General features: G+C 40.4%; 1 protein-coding gene across 1 annotated transcript; it reads left to right on the top strand.

Moving 5' to 3' along the window:
• Nucleotides 1-234: 234 nt before the first annotated feature.
• On the top strand, nt 235-18,891 carry LOC101860182 (kelch-like protein 9). Its single transcript, XM_005102726.3, has 4 exons — nt 235-350; nt 10,718-10,931; nt 11,229-11,405; nt 15,804-18,891. Exons 2-4 carry the CDS (start codon nt 10,727-10,729, stop codon nt 17,285-17,287), a joined length of 1,866 nt encoding a protein of 621 aa, XP_005102783.1. The 5' UTR covers nt 235-350; nt 10,718-10,726; the 3' UTR covers nt 17,288-18,891.
• The last annotated feature ends 500 nt before the right edge of the window (nt 18,892-19,391 follow it).

The raw sequence follows: 19,391 nt of genomic DNA, 5'->3' as shown, positions 1-19,391 counted from the left end.
TGTTGCAGAGGGGAGAGGAGATATTGTTTCTCGAGGGGGGCTACACCTTTCCTGTCTCTGTGTGACTGATCAATGAATTTGGAAGAGTTATTCTTTTCTTTGGTCTTGAATTGTTTATATTCAGTTTGAGCTCAGCTCTGTCGAAGCTCCAATTAATTATAATACATGTTTTCTGCAAGGGTTGCCTTGATCGTCGAAACAAACTTGTGACTATTAATTCACTGCGCATGCGAACTGCGTGTGTACTTCCGGTGTTTGTGTCTCTGCTGTGTTCACATTGTTGTATCCGACCGTCTTTCAGCGTAAACTAACAGAACACAACTGGCTACTAAATTTGTTAAAAATGAGAGGTAAAAGTCTCCTTTCTACTCTTTACATACGGGAATATGTTTTGAGTAATCTTCTACGATTTAGTAATCTCAACAATCGCAAAACATATGATTGCCATTTGGGTTCTTTGATATGGACTTCGTCTCTGTTCTCTATGTTTAGATGCTTGCAATGATGAGTCATTTTTTATTGCTTCAGTATTCGGCACCGTATAGATTCTAGAATCTAGATTTGTTTTGGTGCTTGAGTGAGAAGGTATATTAAATCAAAGTGATGGCCACAAAATTATATTTCAGTATTGCTCTGTCATTGCTAAGACAGAAGGTTATGCTTGTCAATAGGCCCTAGTCTAGGCTAGTGTTTGTAAGTCTGTAAGCTTGCCCTGCATAGCCCTAGCCTTTCTTTAAACTTCTTTCGGTACCTTCTTTCCACAAAGACTGGAATAGGAATAGAACTGTCACAGGCATTGGGAGGAGTTGGGCAGTAGGTAACACATTCTTAGTAAACAAAGACTGCGGCTAGACCTATTTGCATTTGTAGCTCTAGAAAAAGGCTAGCTTTTAACTCTGACAAGTCTATCATCAGCTTTTGTATAGTATAGGACGTATGAAGCCTCCTATTAATGTGGCTTGTGGTTCTCTTGGTCTTGAGTTGAGTCTCGTCTTCACTTACTTTCACAAAGCTTTCACAAGGGCAGGTCAACAATGTATGCTTCGCTATTGAATGTGGATGGTGACAAAAAGCTCCGAGCAGTAAGCTTAACCTTAGACTAGTCGTAGGAATTTTGGGATGAAATGCTGTGTATTATTATCGGTTGATTTGGGATAGTTTGTAATACATGAATCTACAGCGAGCACCTAGCACATCTCTGTGATTGGACCAAATATAGATGAAGTATTTCTGCCATCTATTTTTGTCATCAGCCGGGGCTTATCTCGCCAGTTGACTAGATCTCACAGTGGCAGGCCCGCTTTATGTGCGTATGTGTGTGCGCATGCTTCTGTGTGTGTGCGCACGCTTGTGTGTGTCTGTGCTTGTGTGTGTGTGTGTGTGTGTGTGTGTGTGTACAACTTTTTTAAGGAGAAGGTAAATTTGTGGAATGAGAATTGCTGAGATTGTTTATAAAAGATAACACAAATTAAAAATAAATTAATGCAACAAAAAAGCAAAGACGATGAGATCTAATATAGTTTTAACAGTTACTGGCGAGGGAAACCCAAGAGTCTTTGGGGAAGTCGCGGAGGTGACAAAAATAGATGGCAGAAATACGTCATCTATATTTGGGCCAATCACAGTGGTGTGCTAGGTGCTCGCTTTAGCTTCATGTGTTTTTAATTCAGGCCCATGTTTTTTGGGGGGTTTTTTTGGGTGGAGGGGGGGGGGGGGGGGGGGCGGCGTGGTTTCTTGGCTTGAGGTGGTAAAAATCAGTGGAAATTTTCAGAAAACACAGTTGGTGTTCTAAAAGCCCGTACTTTTGTTTAACAGCTGCCCTTGTCGTACTCATCCACTCTAGCCAAGCTGTGTAAAGTGTACACTTAATATAGCAGTTTCTGTACCCTTCATTGTCTTGTGATGGGGTTTTGATTGCACGTAAAGGCTGACTGATCTGAAGAATAGATGTACAGTCGAACCTGCCATGACGGCACCCATACAAACGGCCACTTTCCATTTCCCCCCTTGCGTTTTTTTGGTATATAATTTCACTGTGTAAAACAGGCACCTGTCCAACGCAGCAGCGACCACCATATTTTATCTCACCAAAGAATTACAACTGTCTTAGACGGCCACCCATCTCATCACCCGACGTTTTGTCTTAAATAATGTTCTGGCCCCTGACATTGTGGACAAAGGATACGTTGTGGACGAGCCGCCATAAACCAATCCCTTGTCATTTTTGTTAGATAGTCCCTCCAACCGATCAGGCCCCTCCCACTGTTGACCAATAGATAACAATAAATTTTCAGCTGCTGGTGAGGTAAGCGTGTGGTCCCTCATAACCCATAAGCTTGGCCCACATCTCCTACACAAATCGTAAGTGAGGTGACCGGTCAGTGTTTACCCGTCTGTAACAAAGTAACAATGGACGTTAACATAGACATGAACTTGTGACAGAAGCGTCACTCGTATTCTGAGTGGTTATGACCCGTGTTTGTTTTAACGTGGCAGTTGGTCTTGCTCGTATGACGCATTTAGTTTTATTGTCACCCTTGCACAAATTGACCAACAAAATTAAAAAGCTAAGAAAAAACAAACCAACAACAACAACAATATTATAACAATGCGGCTACCTTCGGTTGGGATCTCAGTAGGGAATAGTTTGTTTTCTTCATTTTGATCAATCCTGCCTAAGACGGACACCTGTCTTACAGTTTCCACTTTTCTCCTTACACAGGTTAGACTGTATTTTCCTCCTCATAATAAATATTAAGTTTAAGTGACAATTACGTTTGAGGGGGGGGAATTCAGGTTGAGCTCACAGAGAAAACACCATCATGGTCAGAGTACTGGAACTGTATAATATGACAAAACACTGTGGGTTTAACTTTTTTTTTTTGTCTTTGAAAAATATAATCAGTAGTCTCTGCCTAAATGCATGATGCTCGGGAGGGCTCCTAAGCATGTGATTACATGAGGTGTGCGTTTAGTTGAGCCTGTACAAAGGGGAAAGGGACACAATCATTTTATTTACATGTCGATATTTTAATGACCTTCGTTAGCAATGTCCACCGAGCGCGTTTTGTTCTGCCGATTTTTGGCCCCCGCAACGGGGGTGTTTTGTGGGACGCACTAACGCAAAGGTTGTTGTCTTCAACTCGCTCTCACGCCGCTTCTCGTGAATGGATATGAATGAAACCTGGCAGCCAATCAGAAAAGAGGTCAATCTCGTAGTATACAGTTTAACAACATTGTACCCATCCTAGAAGCAGTCGAAAAGGTTTGTGAAAGTGGTTGATGTGGTGAGCTTTGAAGATTTTTCGGAGCTGTGATTTGTCAAACTGACTGATACGTTGTACACCATTTTTCTTTATTCTCTTAAAATTTCAAGCTTCTGTGTTTAGCGGTTTTCGCGTAATCTTTAAAAATGTGGGAGTAACTAAGGGAAAAAGCGGCATTGCCATTTGCGCGTGCTGGGTGAATGACATGCGGCTGGGAAATTTCCACTGAGTGACGTCATCAGCCATCGGTCGCCTCGGGCGTGACAAACGAGGCCCCGCTTTGTGAACCGGAAAGGGGGGGAAGGATACTTGAAAACTAAATGGGGGCCCTGATAACTTGCGTTTGTGTTGCATTTTAGTCACAATACAATAGATGTAGTCATTTTTATTTGCTTGATTGCATGGCAGAAGAATAGAAATAGAAAAGCAAACATCTTGAGAAGTGGTATGGCATTGTGTTTGCGTTATGAAAGCCTATTCCCCCTCTTGGGAAAGCACACACTTGGACTTGTCCTGTGTGCTCTGTTTGGAAAAGTGAGGCATTAAGATTGTTATTAAAGAGTATGGTACTTATTTAGTCCAGTCTGGGAAGATAGTCCCGTTTATACATTGTTATCGTTCGCGCGTGCATGCGTGCATGAGTGCGCGCGCGTGCATGTGTGTGTGTGTGTGCGCGCGCGTGAGTGAGAGAGAGAGAGAGAGAGAGAGAGAGAGAGAGAGAGAGAGAGAGAGAGAGAGAGAGAGAGAGAGAGAGAGGGAGGGGGAGGGGGGTGTAAATATGTTACATTTATTGTATGAGTTGTAGCCTACACATGCGAAATATTCCCATGACTTGTAAACTATATTATCTGAATGCATCTTAATTTACCACACAATAGGACCAATAGGACACTGTCCAACAATGGATGTACACAGAAACGATCTTATTTTCTATAACAAAGTATGCATGCTTTTACTAGTACAGAACTGGATTTATTAGACTAATAAATCCACCTCTCTACTTACATTTTTGTGACAAATTGATCCAGAGCATTGCTTGGCAAGGAGGAACCTTTTATGTTGCCAAGTTTCATTCAAATATCATGACTTTGGGAGAACAATCTTTGTAAACCTGTAAAGAACGCCACTTTTTTACCTGTTAAAGTCTTTACAACTCAAAAAGTATGACAGATATTAAAAATCTGACTGCATGACTAGATTCTGCATTTAAAAATGTACTAGACTGCCAAGTTTTATTTACATATTCCAAGAAATAGGCGAGCTATGACAAATATTGTCTCAAAACGCACCAAAAACCGCCACATTTTTACCTATAAACGTCTTCATAACTCAAAAAATAGGATAGTTATGAAAAATCTGAAAGCAGGACTAGATTCTGCACTAGAAAATGTACTGGGTTGCCAAGTTTCTTTTAAATACTCCGACAAATGAGCGAGTTATGACGAATATTGTCTCAAAACTCACCAAAGAACGTCCCATATTTTGGGTTTTTTTCATTATAAAGTGTACCAGAAATTAATTGATTAAAAAATCTGCAACTTTTTTGTTTATTGATGGATTTCAAAAATTCAAAAAGTTCCATGCTCGGTGAAGATAGAGCTACAAAATGCACCGATTTGCAAACACTTTCTGGCAAAAAAAGGTTTTTCGTGGTCATTGCTACCTTCCTTGAGCAGATGGGGGGTTGCTTTCTCCAATAATGCAGCGAAACGTGACTGTTTTAAAAATGATTCTCTGATCAGGTTTATGACTACAAAAGGTTTTTAATGAGCGGTGAAAGAAAGCAGAGATAGATTGGCTCACTGTACTGATGTTTACGAACTCATGTGTGGGAAATAGATAAGAGGTAACGGTTGATGATAGTCAAAGGGAATCATGCTCAGCGGTGTGGCTTTCCAAGCGACCATTCCTGACGGCCTATTTATTGCAACTTGGTAAATACATGGATGAAAATCAAACATTCTGAGAGACTTTTTCTGCGATGCTTCATTGAACGTTAAAGTTCTTTGAGCACAGCTGATCACTTGTATAATCTTTTATCCTGTAGGCCTAGCTCTAGTGTTGTACAACATTCATGTATGTTGCACATCATATTCACAGGCCGAACTAAACATTACAGTCACACAAACACGGAATAATATAAGAAATCTTCTGTCTCAAAGAAGCATTCTGAGTGACCAATCAAAAGACATTTCATATTTTAGTCACGCCCCCCCCCCCCCCCACCCCCCCCCAACAAATCGCTCGCCCATGGGCACTGGACAGTTGGGTGTAAAAATGCAGTACATCACTCTCTTTGTTTTGTGCAACGGGCAGTCTTGCCAAATATCTGGTTGGCTGGACTTGTCTTATAATGCAAGCTGTCTATGTTGTAAAGAATTTTTCACTTTGTCATGCTTTTCCTATTGTTGTGTTTGAAAGGTTGAAGCGTGTGTTAAGAGGAAGTGACTGTGCTTTGTACGTCAAAATTAAATTTAAAAAACTCAAACCATTATAATGTGACAAAACTTTTTTTTTGTTGTTTTTTTAAAAATAGTAGAGGGTTTTATGGCGCTCGCAACTGCATAAGGTCATATGAGCGCCAAAACTTGTGTTTGAGTAGCTAAGTGGTTGGTTTAGACTTAAGTAATGTCAAGCAAGTATCGGTGACACTGGGATCAGATGGGTGGTCACTTATGTGTGTCCTTGAGCAAGACACGACAACCCTAGCTCAGAATACAGGGCGGTGCACAGTGGTTACCGACAGTGGCATGGTTTTCGACTGTTCTGTATTTGTGTAATATTGTGTATTTATATGTATTTATCCATGTCTTTATGTATGTTACATATAAATTATAATTATGTATTTATGTATGTATATTTGCCATTGTAAACCAAAGTGCCCGTCTGGGACAAATAAAAGTATAATTTATTCTATTTATTTTTATTTATGTTTAGGCAGAGACAACAGTAAAAGAGAAAGACTCATTCATGATTATAGTTTAAAGTATATTATATAGGTATACAACCATGTAATTTTTCATAGTAATAGTTTCATACCTCAGAAGTCAAAACTGACATCTGCATTAATAGCAATTGCAATGAAAAATAATTTTTTGTCCAAATTGCTTTAAAACAAGCTTACATGAAAGAGGAATGGACTCTGAGAACTGCGATTTGTAGATTTAAAAAATCCATTGATAATTAAACAAGTAATTGAGACTTTTTTTGGGGCTCAATTTTGGGGGACCGCAGTTATAGGAAATATTGCCAATAAGTGGGACAAATTTGATGTATTTTGAGGGAAAACTGTTTATAAGTAATGAATTGGAGTATATGAATGAAGCTAGATAATTTCATGTTATTTTTAGTGCAAAATCGAGTTCTGCTATCAATTTTTCAATGCCTGTATTACTTTGGATATTTAACACTAATATTTTCGTGAAATTTTGTTTAATTGCACGACATCGATTAAACTGCTATCGAAAAGGAGAAATACAGGCTTACAAGGCAGGTTCAAACATGACAAAACTTCATAAGTTTTCATTACATCTTTACTTAACTCATACGCTACGCCGAGCCGTGGGGGGCGGCGCGGCTAAAGTGCCGTCAGAACGCTAAGCCGCCCCCGGCGGCTCGAGAACAAATTTTCAATTTTAGCTTAGATTCTATTCCAATCCACATATCCATGTTAAAATAAAGGTCATAATATAATGTTGACTTCCGGGTCAAGCATATCCACTGAAAATCGGAAATTTAGATTTAGATTTGAAACGCGATTTCGTAGTTTATTCGACTTTGTTTTATCGGGATGCCAAAATTATAGCCGAGACACCAGTCTTAGTAATTTTACACAACAAAATCTATCATTATTTTGCTCACTAAAGAAATGTAGGACTCTTTTTTATAATATTTATACGATTGGACTCATATTGCCAATGCACTGTTATTGAGAAATCAATATTTTTGAGTGCTAGATCTAGGTCTAGATCTAGATCTAAATTGTCAAAATATTTTTTTCTCCCCAAAATCACTACTTTTTTATGAAATTACACAAAAAGTGCCACTCAAGACATGTATATGTTTATTCCAAATGCAATTCTGAATAATTCCATATAAGATACGAGTGGTGTTTTTTCTGTTTGTGATCGTTTTTCAAGATTATAAAAATTTTTTTTTTTCAATATCGGATGTTATGTTCAAAATGCACAAATATTATGGAATGTAGGTAAATAACTGCAAACTTTTCAATATTTTCCAGTTCTATATTCATCTATGTTTTTTTTTAATGTATCATTTGACTAGGTGCAAACATATTTTTTGAGTTTCACCAAAGATTATTAATTTTTTATTTTCAAATTTTATCTTCATCCAATCAAAATTGTGTTGCATAATCGGCTCTTACAGGAACCAAAGTTGAAAAATACATAAATAAACATTACAGATTAATTCTACAAACCATACTGAAAATATTGGTATATAATACGTTGATATTTATTTGAATTTGTGGCCCCAAAGACCTTTTAACTGCCCACTAGTCATCATCTCATTCGCCCTCCGAAAAAAAAAATTCGTCCACAAGCCGAAAATAATACATAGCGAAAGAGTTAACTCTTTAAACCCCATCATACGCCGGGAGCGTTCGGCAGTATTAACCCTGTTCCTCATCGGACGTCGGGAGCGTCCAGTACTTGTGACTCCTGTGTTTGTTTTATTTAGTGCTAGTTTTCGCTTGTTTATTGAAACTATTCCTGAACCAAGATTTTAGTAATGACCATGCCTTTGTAATTGTTTCCGCTATTTAGAAGTTGGAGGCAAGCTTTTGGGGTTATAATGAGACATAGTGCACTAGGTTTAGGTGACTAGGAAAAACTCCGGGAAACGGAAAAAAACTCATGGTTTAAAGAGTTAAAAACTCCTTTGGTCTAAATTTGAATATATTGGACAGGTATTATTTGAATTTTCTCCAGTTCTTACAGAAACGATTAAACTTTTATTTTAAAAGAATCAGCACTGTTCTCGGTTCATCTCCACTACAACTTACCAAAGCGATGAAGGGAAAACCGGCAATGGACTTAATGTGAACTAGATTTTAGTTAGTTTTAATCAGTCAATCACATGCTGCTTAATGATCACTCGCCTTTCGCATTCCAGCAGACTAGCTTGTTCTGTTTCTGACCCAATTACTGGCTCTAGTCTTTTATCGCTGTGTGGGTGGTGATTTTAAGTTGGTATGTGAAATATAGTACGCATAGGGATTTGAAATTTGACAGCAATAAAGATACATGGAGCACCTGTTTGGTCAATGACGATGACGCAACAGCTCCTCTAAGTTTTTGAAAAATGGAAGAAAATCCCAGTTTCTCCAGTTCTAGGAACCTGTTGGTATAGTACGCTCGCTTGTTGTAAGTTTCGCCTTTCTTCTGATTAGTTGCTGTTTCATACTTTTTTGTCCCAGGGTTTTTTTGTAACTGTGCAGGGCAGTCCCTGATCCCGACCGGCCCCAAAAAGTACGCCTCGGGGCAGCAGGCCAATGAAATTTGCTAATCTACATAAGGATACTTTCGCACTTCAAATGTGCTCCTGCACCCTCGCACAGTAATTTGCACTGAGAGAAACATTCAATTCAGTTCGACAAAGTGACATTTTCCGAAAGCCATTGGATGATTTGAATACTTGAATGTAGAACAGGGGTCTTCAGAAGACGGGGTGCTCCATGCTGTCTCACCCCTCTTCATAAGGGTCCATTTCAGTGAGGGCAGGCTGATTGTCTGCCTCATCAGATGTAAAATGGATTAAATTTTAATTTTGCTTAGTACTGTATGATACTTTTTAGGCATTCTACAGAGTATAACATTCTTTTATAGTGCTCAGTAACGTATTATTCTTTTGTTGGTGGAACTAAAGTAAAGTATTGGAAGTATTTTCCTTTTGTGTCCTTATCCATTAGAGATGGACTCAAGGTACTTGTTTTGAGTTCCAGAATAGTAAATGCTTAAAATTTTCTTTCAGGTTTTGACTCCGTGCTCCTTGGAAATTTACTTTTGCTGTTTTTTAAACTCTGTAAAATTGTTGTCTACATTGTTGGTTCTTGAAATTCTTGATGCATTCCTGTTTCTTACAACATCTGTACACTGTGATGCTTTGGATTTTAATAAGATTCTAATGATCAGAAATGATGAAGAGGAGATTGGTAGCTATATAATAGATAACCTTTTGCAATCAAGGGAAAATGATCTTTCAAATCAACTGGTGCGAGCTGGATGAGATTGGTAGTAAATAAACAGTCGTCAATCAAACAGTTAAAATAGTTTAAACGTATATATGGTATGTATACATATATTATATAATACAATACATATTGGAAATAGTCGCACTCTTCTTGTCCCCTTATGGTATGATGTGTGTATGCAATTAGACCGTGATATAAAAGAGATCATTGCACGATGGTGATCCAGACTAACTCATTACTTAAAAGTGACTTGGAAACACTGTGATCTGATGTCAACATGTCTAGTTATTTTAGATAGTCACTAAAGATAAAATGCGCTCATCAAACATAATGAAGACTTTGATATGATCTGGTATCTTACCATATTGGTGTGGTTAAGTTCTTTGCCTGTCTACTTACATCATATGATTACACACATTCCTGTAGAAGTCAGTGCACCCGACTAACAAGAAGAAAGTGATCACAGGTGTGAACAGATATTCATGTTAAAAGCTTAACAGAATTTGAATATTGAGAAATGTGAGGCAACGTGGTGGAATCAGGCTCTCGTCAATTTTTGGGCATGTAGAGTTATTGTTACATCTTAAAGCTTTTTCACTTTCCTTCATTTGGATGAAAACAATATCCAATTATCTTGAATACAAGTTGAGATATTTATGAAAAAAGGAGGTTGGGGTCACCTGTTTTCAGAGGTAAAATTAGTGAGAAAATGGCCGCCAAAGATTAGTTATTTCCTTAGCTTAAGAGCCTGTGGTACCTGAAAATTTACTTTTTTTGTGCCTTTAATCAACGTTTTTCATGAAAATCCACACAGAAATGATTTCTTTAATGGTCATGAAAGGTGTTGAGCCAAAAAACACAAATTTGATAAAAATGCACAAACCTATGGAAAAATGCAAGTTTGTCCACTTTGATTATTTTGACGAGAGCCTGATTCCACCACGCTGCCTCACAAATATGGGAGGTCTCCTTCGAGCTGTGTCATGTAAAATTGGGGTCTTATGAGTAGTTTATAAAAAGTTTTGCTTCTTAAGAAATAAGGAATAGGATATACTGTGAACAGGGTTTGTAGGAAATGGGATGTTTGGTATAGACTTGTTTTGTTATGAGGGTACAAACAACTCTCAGTTTTGGCTTTATAGAATAGTTTAAAAGATGTACCGAAGACTTTTTAATATCACAGTTTTCTGATTTTTACAGGGGACTTTGTTCTAAAAACTTCTTATGTTGTGCATTTCAGAGATGTTTGATGCCTGATGAGTTAACTTCTGCTGTGTTGAGAAAGAAGCTCAAAGTGACCCAAGTGATGGCTGAGGGGGGCGACATGGCGGGGAGCTCCAGCACGGACGTGTTCCGTATGGAGGAGCGTCCGGAGCATGGCATGAAGGTCCTACAAGGACTCAACAAACTGAAGCAAGATGGAATCCTGTGTGACGTGACACTAATCGCTGAAGGTAAGTTGCCATATCTAGCTCCGGTAGTAATACATACAGTTTTTTAAGCCTCTAGTCTAATTGTTTCACGTGGATGAAAATTGTATGTCATAAATTGGAGAAAGTAACAGAAAACATGACTGTTTTGGTTGTAGTTGAGAAATTTGTTGACCAGCGGTATGGATAGTTATCACAGTTAGTGCAGTAAGTAATTTTAAACAGATTAGTGTGCCGAAAATTTCATTGTTTGTTATCAGATATTTCTTAATAAATTGTTTCACCCATGTTATTAGTTGTTACTTTTTTCTTCTGTCTCAGGCACTCGTTTCAATTGTCACCGGGTTATCCTGGTTTCCTGCTCTGACTACTTCCTGTCCATGTTCACGAGTGGTATGCGCGAGTGCAACCAGAAGGAGATAGAGCTGAAGGGCATCACAGCCAAAGGTTTGGAGAAAGTGATCGAGGTTGTGTATACCTCCACTACCACTCTAGAAGGTATGACTTTTGCCAGGTTTGCTTGTCTCTCTCTACGCATTTAATTTGACATTGGTGCCAGACGTTACTTCAATTGAAATTCACTGTTGTGCTTGAAACATAGCTGTGGGGTAGTTTCCTTACCTACAAATGATAAGAGGGGGTGGTATTATGGTTACGTTTAGTAAAGTTTGTATGGAGTTTCACCATTCAAGAAGATATGAGTTTTAGCTGGTTTGTTTGTCTCTCTTTATTTGCGAGCTTATTTTAGCTTTAGACTGTGATTCTTTACTGTATTTACAAAATGACAATGGGGTAGTTTTTCAGGTTCAAATGATTGATGGGCAGCTTTTAATATTGACCTACTTGATAAGAAAACCTGTAAATTGTAAAGAAATTGTTGCTTAAAGAGTTTTAAGCAGTGTTCTGTGGTACACCACAATGCAGGATGCTAGTGGGGGGCTTCTGTGCGGTTTGCTTATTCTACTTTTTACAGTGTTTTAATTAATTTCTATCTGTTCTTGTCGGAAGATGGTTATTGGTGTGGTAACTCTTCATAGGTCTACACAACCTCTGTGATGAATTATCAGCCTTCTGATTGAAGGTCCTAAGGACTTCGAGCTACCTTATTCAGAGAGTGCAAATATTGTCTCACTCTTGATAGGGGCTTTTACACAAAGGAACCCTGTTCAAAGATATTGTCATTGTGTCGGGTATTGTATAAGAAATTTACCTTTTGACTTTTTATTTAACCCTTTGAGACCAAGCCACTTTGCCCTGCCTGGGCTCTTGGGCCCTTTTTGCTACAAATCACATCACACAGTACAGAGGACTTGTAAGACAGAATGTTGGAACACATGGTAACTATATTGACATAAAAATGAAAATTGGATATCTTCTAGTGCCAGAAATTCTTTTTGAAGTGCCAGTCCATTCAATATGTGGAGCCTCTTTTGATGCAGAAGTGGCGCGTGCATTCAGTGCTCACCACTTCCGAGAAGCCTGTTGTAGCCGTCTTGATATCAACATCATTTGTATAGCAGTCTTTGTGGTATAGTAGTCTCCGCCTATACGCACGCCATACAAAAGCACGCTCCGCTCAAACGCACGCTTTGGTCATCTGACGGGTTTTTTACTATATAATTTAGACGTACAAACGCACGGTCACTCCCTCTAAACGCACGCTCCGATCCCCGAAACACGCCGACAAGTTAACCTTTAAAACCCTGAATTCTTTTTTTTCATACCTCCCTAGAATCCTGAATTAAAATTGAGATACTAGAAAAAATTAGGTTGGTTCATTGTTTTGTTTACTGTGTCTTTAATTGTTGTTAGATTTTACTGAAGTTTGAAAATGTTATTTATATATAAATGCACAGTCTGGACAAAAGGGGAAAAGGTTAAAACATTGGTTTTTAGGACCAACTCTATGAGTTAAGTCTTGAGTGTGATCCCCGACTCCACTTCAGTCAAAGTATCATTAGACCCAGCCGTAGATCTAGCCTCTGGTAGCTTTAGTGGTGATCCCCTGCCAATTCCACTATCGTCAAAATCATCATCGATGTTATGCGGAACATAGCAATCGTCTTCAACGGTCATATTTATCGATATATCCGACTGGGAGATCATTATTGGGGTCTGATAAGGATTAAAAAATGTCAAAAATTTTGCGGCCTGACGGGCCTGGCACCGAAAAGTGACTAATTTTTCTTAAAAACTTGCAAAATTTCCAAACTTTCGGTGTAGAACTGCTCTCATGACATTATCGGTACTTTCTGCTCGCGACAGAGTCATCTGGAGTTACATCCCCTGTTTCTAGCACTGGTAATTAAACGATAAAGTTGACCAGCGGTTACCAGCGGTATAGGAAAATACGGCATCAGCGGTTACCAGCGGTATAGGGTTTTAAGGGTTAAGTTTGGCAAGGGGAAATTTTCACGACAACCTGCACTGCCTGCATAAGACAAGCCTAGAATTTACTAGAAGACCGGGTATTTGGTGAGAGTGCCCCTCACGCCGTACAAAGAGAATGATGGACAGCGTTTACACACTCTACTTTCCACTGACGCATAGGTCTCGGTCGAGGGCTGGTCGGTTAAATGTTGGGGGGGGGGGGGGGACTGAAATGTTTTTTGATTGGTCACTGGAAATGAATCTTTGAGAGAAGGTTTCTGACTGGTGTTTGAGTTTGAGTGACTGCATGTAATGTTTAATTAGATCTAGGCCTGATGCGCGAAATGCGTAAATGCCGTAAAACACTAGACAGGCCTCTATAGGATTAAAGATTAGCCAAGTAAGCCTAATAAGCTGCGAAGAACTTATAACGTACTTGTTCAACGAATCACAAGACAAAACGTTTCTCGAGGATGATTCTGCATTAATTTACGGTCGGGGGTTGTCGCTTGGAAAGCCACGTGGCTAGTCCGTCCTCTCTGTGACTATGACCAACACTTTCCTCTTAGGCTATCTGTTCCCGACGTTAATAGTGCATATTCATTATTTTGAGTTTGTCCCCCCCATTCATCAACGCCTTTGTATTCTTAACCCTTGTCGGGGAATCCTTCACAAAACAGTCACGTGTCGTCGCATTATCGACTAAAATTACCCCCTGCTCCACCAAGGGAGGTCACTAGAATATCAAGGCAATGAGATGACTGCGTCCCTTCCTCCCTTTGCAAAGGTTCATGTAAACGCACGCTCCGTATAAACACACGCTCAGGAGCCCTCCCGAGCACCGTGCATTTAGGCGGAGACTAATGTACTAAGGTTTTATAACTGTTCACTCTATGTGAAGTCTCAGTGTAATGAAGGTCTTAGTTTCTCCTTCTGAGATGTCTTTGAAGATTTTTGCAGTCGTATTTGTTTGAAGTGGCAGCCCTTGACTGTGGAGCATGTTGGTTTGTTCAGCTAAATTTGACAAAAATTCACAATCAAGAAATGTACTGTTGAAATGAATTAGGTACCCTGTTGTATAAAAGCTGGAATCCACTGTCTGATTCCATTCGGGAAGAGGCGATGTTCCTGTTGTAGTTGAGTGGCAAAATGTGCCCGTGCTAGCCTGAGTATTACCCGGCGGGACACACCCTCTCTGAATCAAACGCCTAGGCCCCGGAATGTCAGCACTTGCTGTGGGCCTGAATCTAGAACCACTTTCATCCTCTGAATCGCTATCATCTGTGACTTCTTCCATGTCACTGGCGAGGTAATCTTCATCATTTCCATACCCTAACTCAAAGAAATATGCGCCTGATTCTCAATAATTTCTTCTGCTGTTGGTTTTTAACACAAATGTACTGTCCTGGAGTTAATGCATTGTGGACGTGATCGTTTCATATGAATATACCCACAAATGTGAGACATCATGGCGGAATCAGGTGCTCGTCAAAATAATGAAATTTAAGAAACCAGCATTTCCCCACTGTTTTAGCAATTTCTTTCGAATTGTTGGTTTTTGGCTCAACTGTCTTTTTATGTCCATTTAAAAGCACATTTTTGTGTGAATCTTACTGAAAAATGTTTGTGAAAGGCATGAAAAGCACAAAAAATGTAAATTTTCAGTTTCCAAGGATCTCAAGCTATAGAAGTCACCGAACCTTGTCGGCCATTTCCATTGAAAATGAGACAAATGAACAAACTTTAAGATGATGCCAATATCTCCATATACTGAAAATTGACGAGTGCCTGATTCCACTGCCTCATGACAAATATCCATAGAGAGCACACTGTTGAACCATTCATGAACGTGTCAGTGCCTTGAACTCTTCTTCAATAAAACAAGCTCCCACCCCGACAGGCTATAACACTTGCATCCCATAATTTGGGGTATTTTCTGCCAAGTTTGCTTTGATTTTTTTGTGAAGTATAGTCACAATGCTGTACTTTTCTTGCGGTAGAGCACAGAACAAGCCTGCAAACTGTTGTACCGGTCGCGTGGTAACAAAGGGTTAATGGGATAATTGGGTTAATCTTGTGTGGCTTGGCTCTTTTTATGACATATCAAGTGGCTTATGATTTTTTTTTTTGTGAAGGTCAAAAGCATTTTGCTCATTGAAAAAGGTAGGGTGAAAACGTGACAGGAGTGGCCCATCTCTAGTAGTAAGCCCCACTGCATGTTTCATGATATAAAGTGAATCATCAAAACTGGGGGAAGTTTCTTGCCATTTTGTAACTGCCTTCATATTGTTTCTGATAAATTATGGCAGTGAGCTATTGATGAGAGAATACCAAATATTTCTGGTAATCCTGATGCAGTTGAGAAGCTAGAGGGAATGGTTTTTGTTTTTTGTACTTGATTTATATCCTTTTTGTAGGTTTCGAAAAAAGTTCTTAGCTCTTATTTTATTATTTGTTTTGGCAAATGTTTTCACGATCCCTATCAAGGTAATCTAGATAATAATTTTCTGTGTTTGTGACTCTCAGGTGATGATATCTTTGATGTGATTGCTGCTGCCACCCACTTGCAAGTGACTCCTGTGATTGAGTTCTGCGAGAGGAACTTTTTGAGTGGCATGAACACTTCCAACTTTTATGACTTTATCAACACAGCCAAGCTGTACAGCATGCACAACGCACTGAAGCAGATCGATGTCTTCATCGCCCGCAATCTCATGCAGATTGCCAAGGAGAACACTCTGAACCTGCTGACCTTCGAGCAGATGGTGAGCTGTCTGAACAGTGACAAGCTCTGTTTCAGAGAGATGGACATTTTCCACATCACTTGGGAGTGGCTGCGCATGGATGCAAAGCGTCTGTGCAACGCCCCTGTGCTGATGAAGCTCATCCGGTTCCCTCTGATCAACCCGGCCGACCTGGTTCACCAGGTGCAGCGTGTAGAGCTCATGATGAGCAGCCCGGAGCTGCGGCAGATGGTTCTGACAGCCCTCAACTACCACGTGGTGCCGCATTCGCAGCCACTGCTCAACACCTCATCCACTCGGCTACGTTCCTTCGTGGAGCGGCTGGTGAGTGTGGGGGGCCGGGAAATCCACCCCAACCCGTGCCTCCACGACGAGCTGCTGGTGTTTGACTCCCGCATCACTTCCAGCAGCCTGCTGAACCGCCAAGAGATCGCCACGCTGCCCAGCGCCCTCAGCCACATGCAGGTGCTGGTTTACAACAATTTTCTATATGTGCTGGGAGGTTGCACCACGCAGTGCGCACATGGGGAGTCGGCCGTCAACTCGGTGCTGCGCTATGACTCACGGTTTGACACATGGTTCCAGGTGTGCCCCATGCTGAACAAAAGAGCTTACTTCTTCGCCGGTGCCCTGAACAATAGGATTTACTCTGTGGGCGGCAAGTTCAAGGATGGTAGTCTGGCCACTGCGGAATGCTACGACCCGGCAGAGAATACGTGGGAGTTAATCTCGTCCATGCCCATGTCCTACCATGCGCACGCCGGTGCCACCTATGGCAGCCACATCTTCATCTCTGGTGGCTACTCGGGCAACCACTTCACTCCAGACATGCAGCGCTATGATCCGACCAGCAACCAGTGGGAGGACATGGCTCCCATGTTAACACCCCGCGGCTGGCACGTCATGTGCGCCTCCCACGACAAACTTTTTGTATTTGGAGGCTGCAACCTGAATGTGAACCAACAAGCTCAGCCTGTGATGCAGTCCGAGTGCTACGACCCGGCCACTGACCAGTGGACCATTGTAGCCCCCTTGTCCATTTCCCATAAAGAGGCTTCATGTGTGGTGTACCGTGACCATATCTACGTCCTGGGAGGCTACAATGTGCAGACAAAGACGGGCCAGAAACTGGTCAGTAAGTATGATGTCTACACAGGAATCTGGGAGACGGTGGGAGCCTTGCCCCGTAGCCTGACGGGGGTGGGGTACTGCACCATACGCCTGCCATCGTACGACCCTGATGAACTCCAAGCTGAGACAGACTAGCCCTGCAGGCATTAAAAAATGGACGGTACTAATGTGTGACACTTTTTCTTGGGAAGGAGGAAGGTAGGTGGCAGAAAAACTGGGGTACTGGACTGTCGGCTGAATGGCTCCCGAGATGATGCTACAACTGGTGTTGTCTACCCGAGGGTTGCTGATGGTGTCGTCTGCGTCTCCGACTGTGTACTCCGACACTTTTGTCTCTCATAGCTGGCCGTGTGATCCTCCCCTTTCCACCCCGCACACTAGCCACGAGCATAATATCACTATTTGAAGTTGCTGTGGGACCCCACATCTACCCGTAACATCTGTGAAACAGGGCTAAAGTAAAGAACTGCTCCCCACCTCTCCTCAAACTGGCTATTGACACTCTTATCATTTTGAAATCAATAAGTGATGAATAGAGAGGAGAGGAGTCAGAAGTATGCAATATTGCACAGATATGGAGGGGGGGCGGGGATCTGTTCATTACTTTAGCATAACATTTCAAAGGTAGGGGCGTGGGAACTGGAGAAAGGTCTGCCTCCTGAGCCCCTTCCTGCCATCCATGTCATTCAGTTTGACTTTCTTTATGGATCATCCTAAAAAGAACGGAGGTACACGTACATGTGATGATACTCTTCCTACAGAATTGTGCAACAGGGATATGTGATATGTGCCAGAAGTTTGCATTATTGTGCAGTTCTAAAAAAAAAACTCTGACTAGGACTGATGTATCATCAGCTGACGTGTGTGATAGGGGAAGAAGGCATCTGCAAAGTCGTGATTGATACGCCTGTCTTGCATGCTATGATAGTGGATGTTTTTGTGTGGTCTGGTGCTGGTTGTTTGGGTAAGAAGATCTGTGTTTGGATGAGGATGAAGATATTGATGAATAAATGTGTAATGACTTCAGCGGTTGATTGTTGAGTATGTGTTTGTCTATTTGAGGTATTGGTGAGAACATGGAACACTGCTGAAAAGTGTCCACTGGTACGTTGTGTAACTTCAGGGTTTCTCTTGGTTTTAACTGATAACTGACAGAACACAAAAAAAACAGATTGATCAGGATTATAAAGATTTATATCTTGTATAAAATGGAGAGGGTGGGGTTGTAAGATGTTCATATGCTGTCTTGTTCCTTTATGATGTTGAGTTGGCCTAAAAAAATATTGTGCTATCATTTTATAGCTTCCATGGAATGGTATTGAGATTATTAACTTAGCAATTTAGTTTTAAATTTTCTTATTGTTTCCATTCTTTTATTGTGTTTCCCTGTAAGCACCTTTTTTAGAATATGTAGTTGGGCAGGGGCACATCAGTATTAACAACTTGCAAAGAACATAGTGAATCTGGTAAAATGACACTTGAAACTGCATTTGATTGTAAACTCTCTATTCTTAACAGCATGCTTTTTGTTGAACAGATTCCTTTATAATATAGACACTGTCACTGATTTTGATTTGGAATTTCATCTTTTTCTTGCATGTCCAAAAGAGGGGTGTTTGATCATGTAGCTCTGAACTGGAGGTAATGATTTCGGTAATTTATCAGCGCCATTCCACTATCGCCCAAATCAATTTCTATGGGTTTCCTTTCCAATAAAGGTATAAATAGGCGTCTTGCAATAAAGTTTTGCTTTGTTTTGTTATTTCCTTAGTAGTTTTTAAGTGAAAAATGGCTAGTGCCCAGGTCAAGTAGGAGATTTTGGCTATCTTTTTCTTTGATTTTCTCAAAACTTCAAAATTTTTTTACATGGGAACCTGTGGAATGATGCTGATGATTTGTAGCTTTTGTATGGCTTTGTATAGTGGGTTGAACACACAGGAACTGATGTTTTTAGTGGCCTTATGACGCATCTCTATGAAAAGAAACTGTTAAACACGCCGGCATAAAACACATTTCGGAATCAAGCATGCTAAACGGCTCTTACCGAATTTTTGAAATGTAAATTACATGCCTTTAAGCACTGTTAACTTTGGCCTCAGGCATGCGTCATTTACAAGACAGTCAATACTTTCATGATGACTCATCGACGTTCGAACACCGTCTACACTGCAGCAGTGAGTATGTTAAGAGAAACAGAAAGAACGCAAGTGATGGAGACATACACACACACACAAACACA

Source organism: Aplysia californica, unplaced genomic scaffold (genome assembly GCF_000002075.1).
Source record: "Aplysia californica isolate F4 #8 unplaced genomic scaffold, AplCal3.0 scaffold00336, whole genome shotgun sequence".
Lineage (NCBI taxonomy): Eukaryota > Metazoa > Mollusca > Gastropoda > Aplysiida > Aplysiidae > Aplysia > Aplysia californica.
The sequence above is the reverse complement of the archived record's forward strand: the minus strand, read 5'-3'. Positions and strand labels throughout refer to the sequence as shown.

Excerpts from the sequence above, each read along its gene's own strand:
- LOC101860182 (XM_005102726.3), top strand. The coding sequence starts at position 10,727 with ATGCCTGATGAGTTAACTTCTGCTGTGTTGAGAAAGAAGCTCAAAGTG. Across the intron at positions 10,932-11,228 it reads CGTGACACTAATCGCTGAAG|GCACTCGTTTCAATTGTCAC; the intron begins GTAAGTTGCCAT and ends CTTCTGTCTCAG. Across the intron at positions 11,406-15,803 it reads CTCCACTACCACTCTAGAAG|GTGATGATATCTTTGATGTG; the intron begins GTATGACTTTTG and ends TGTGACTCTCAG.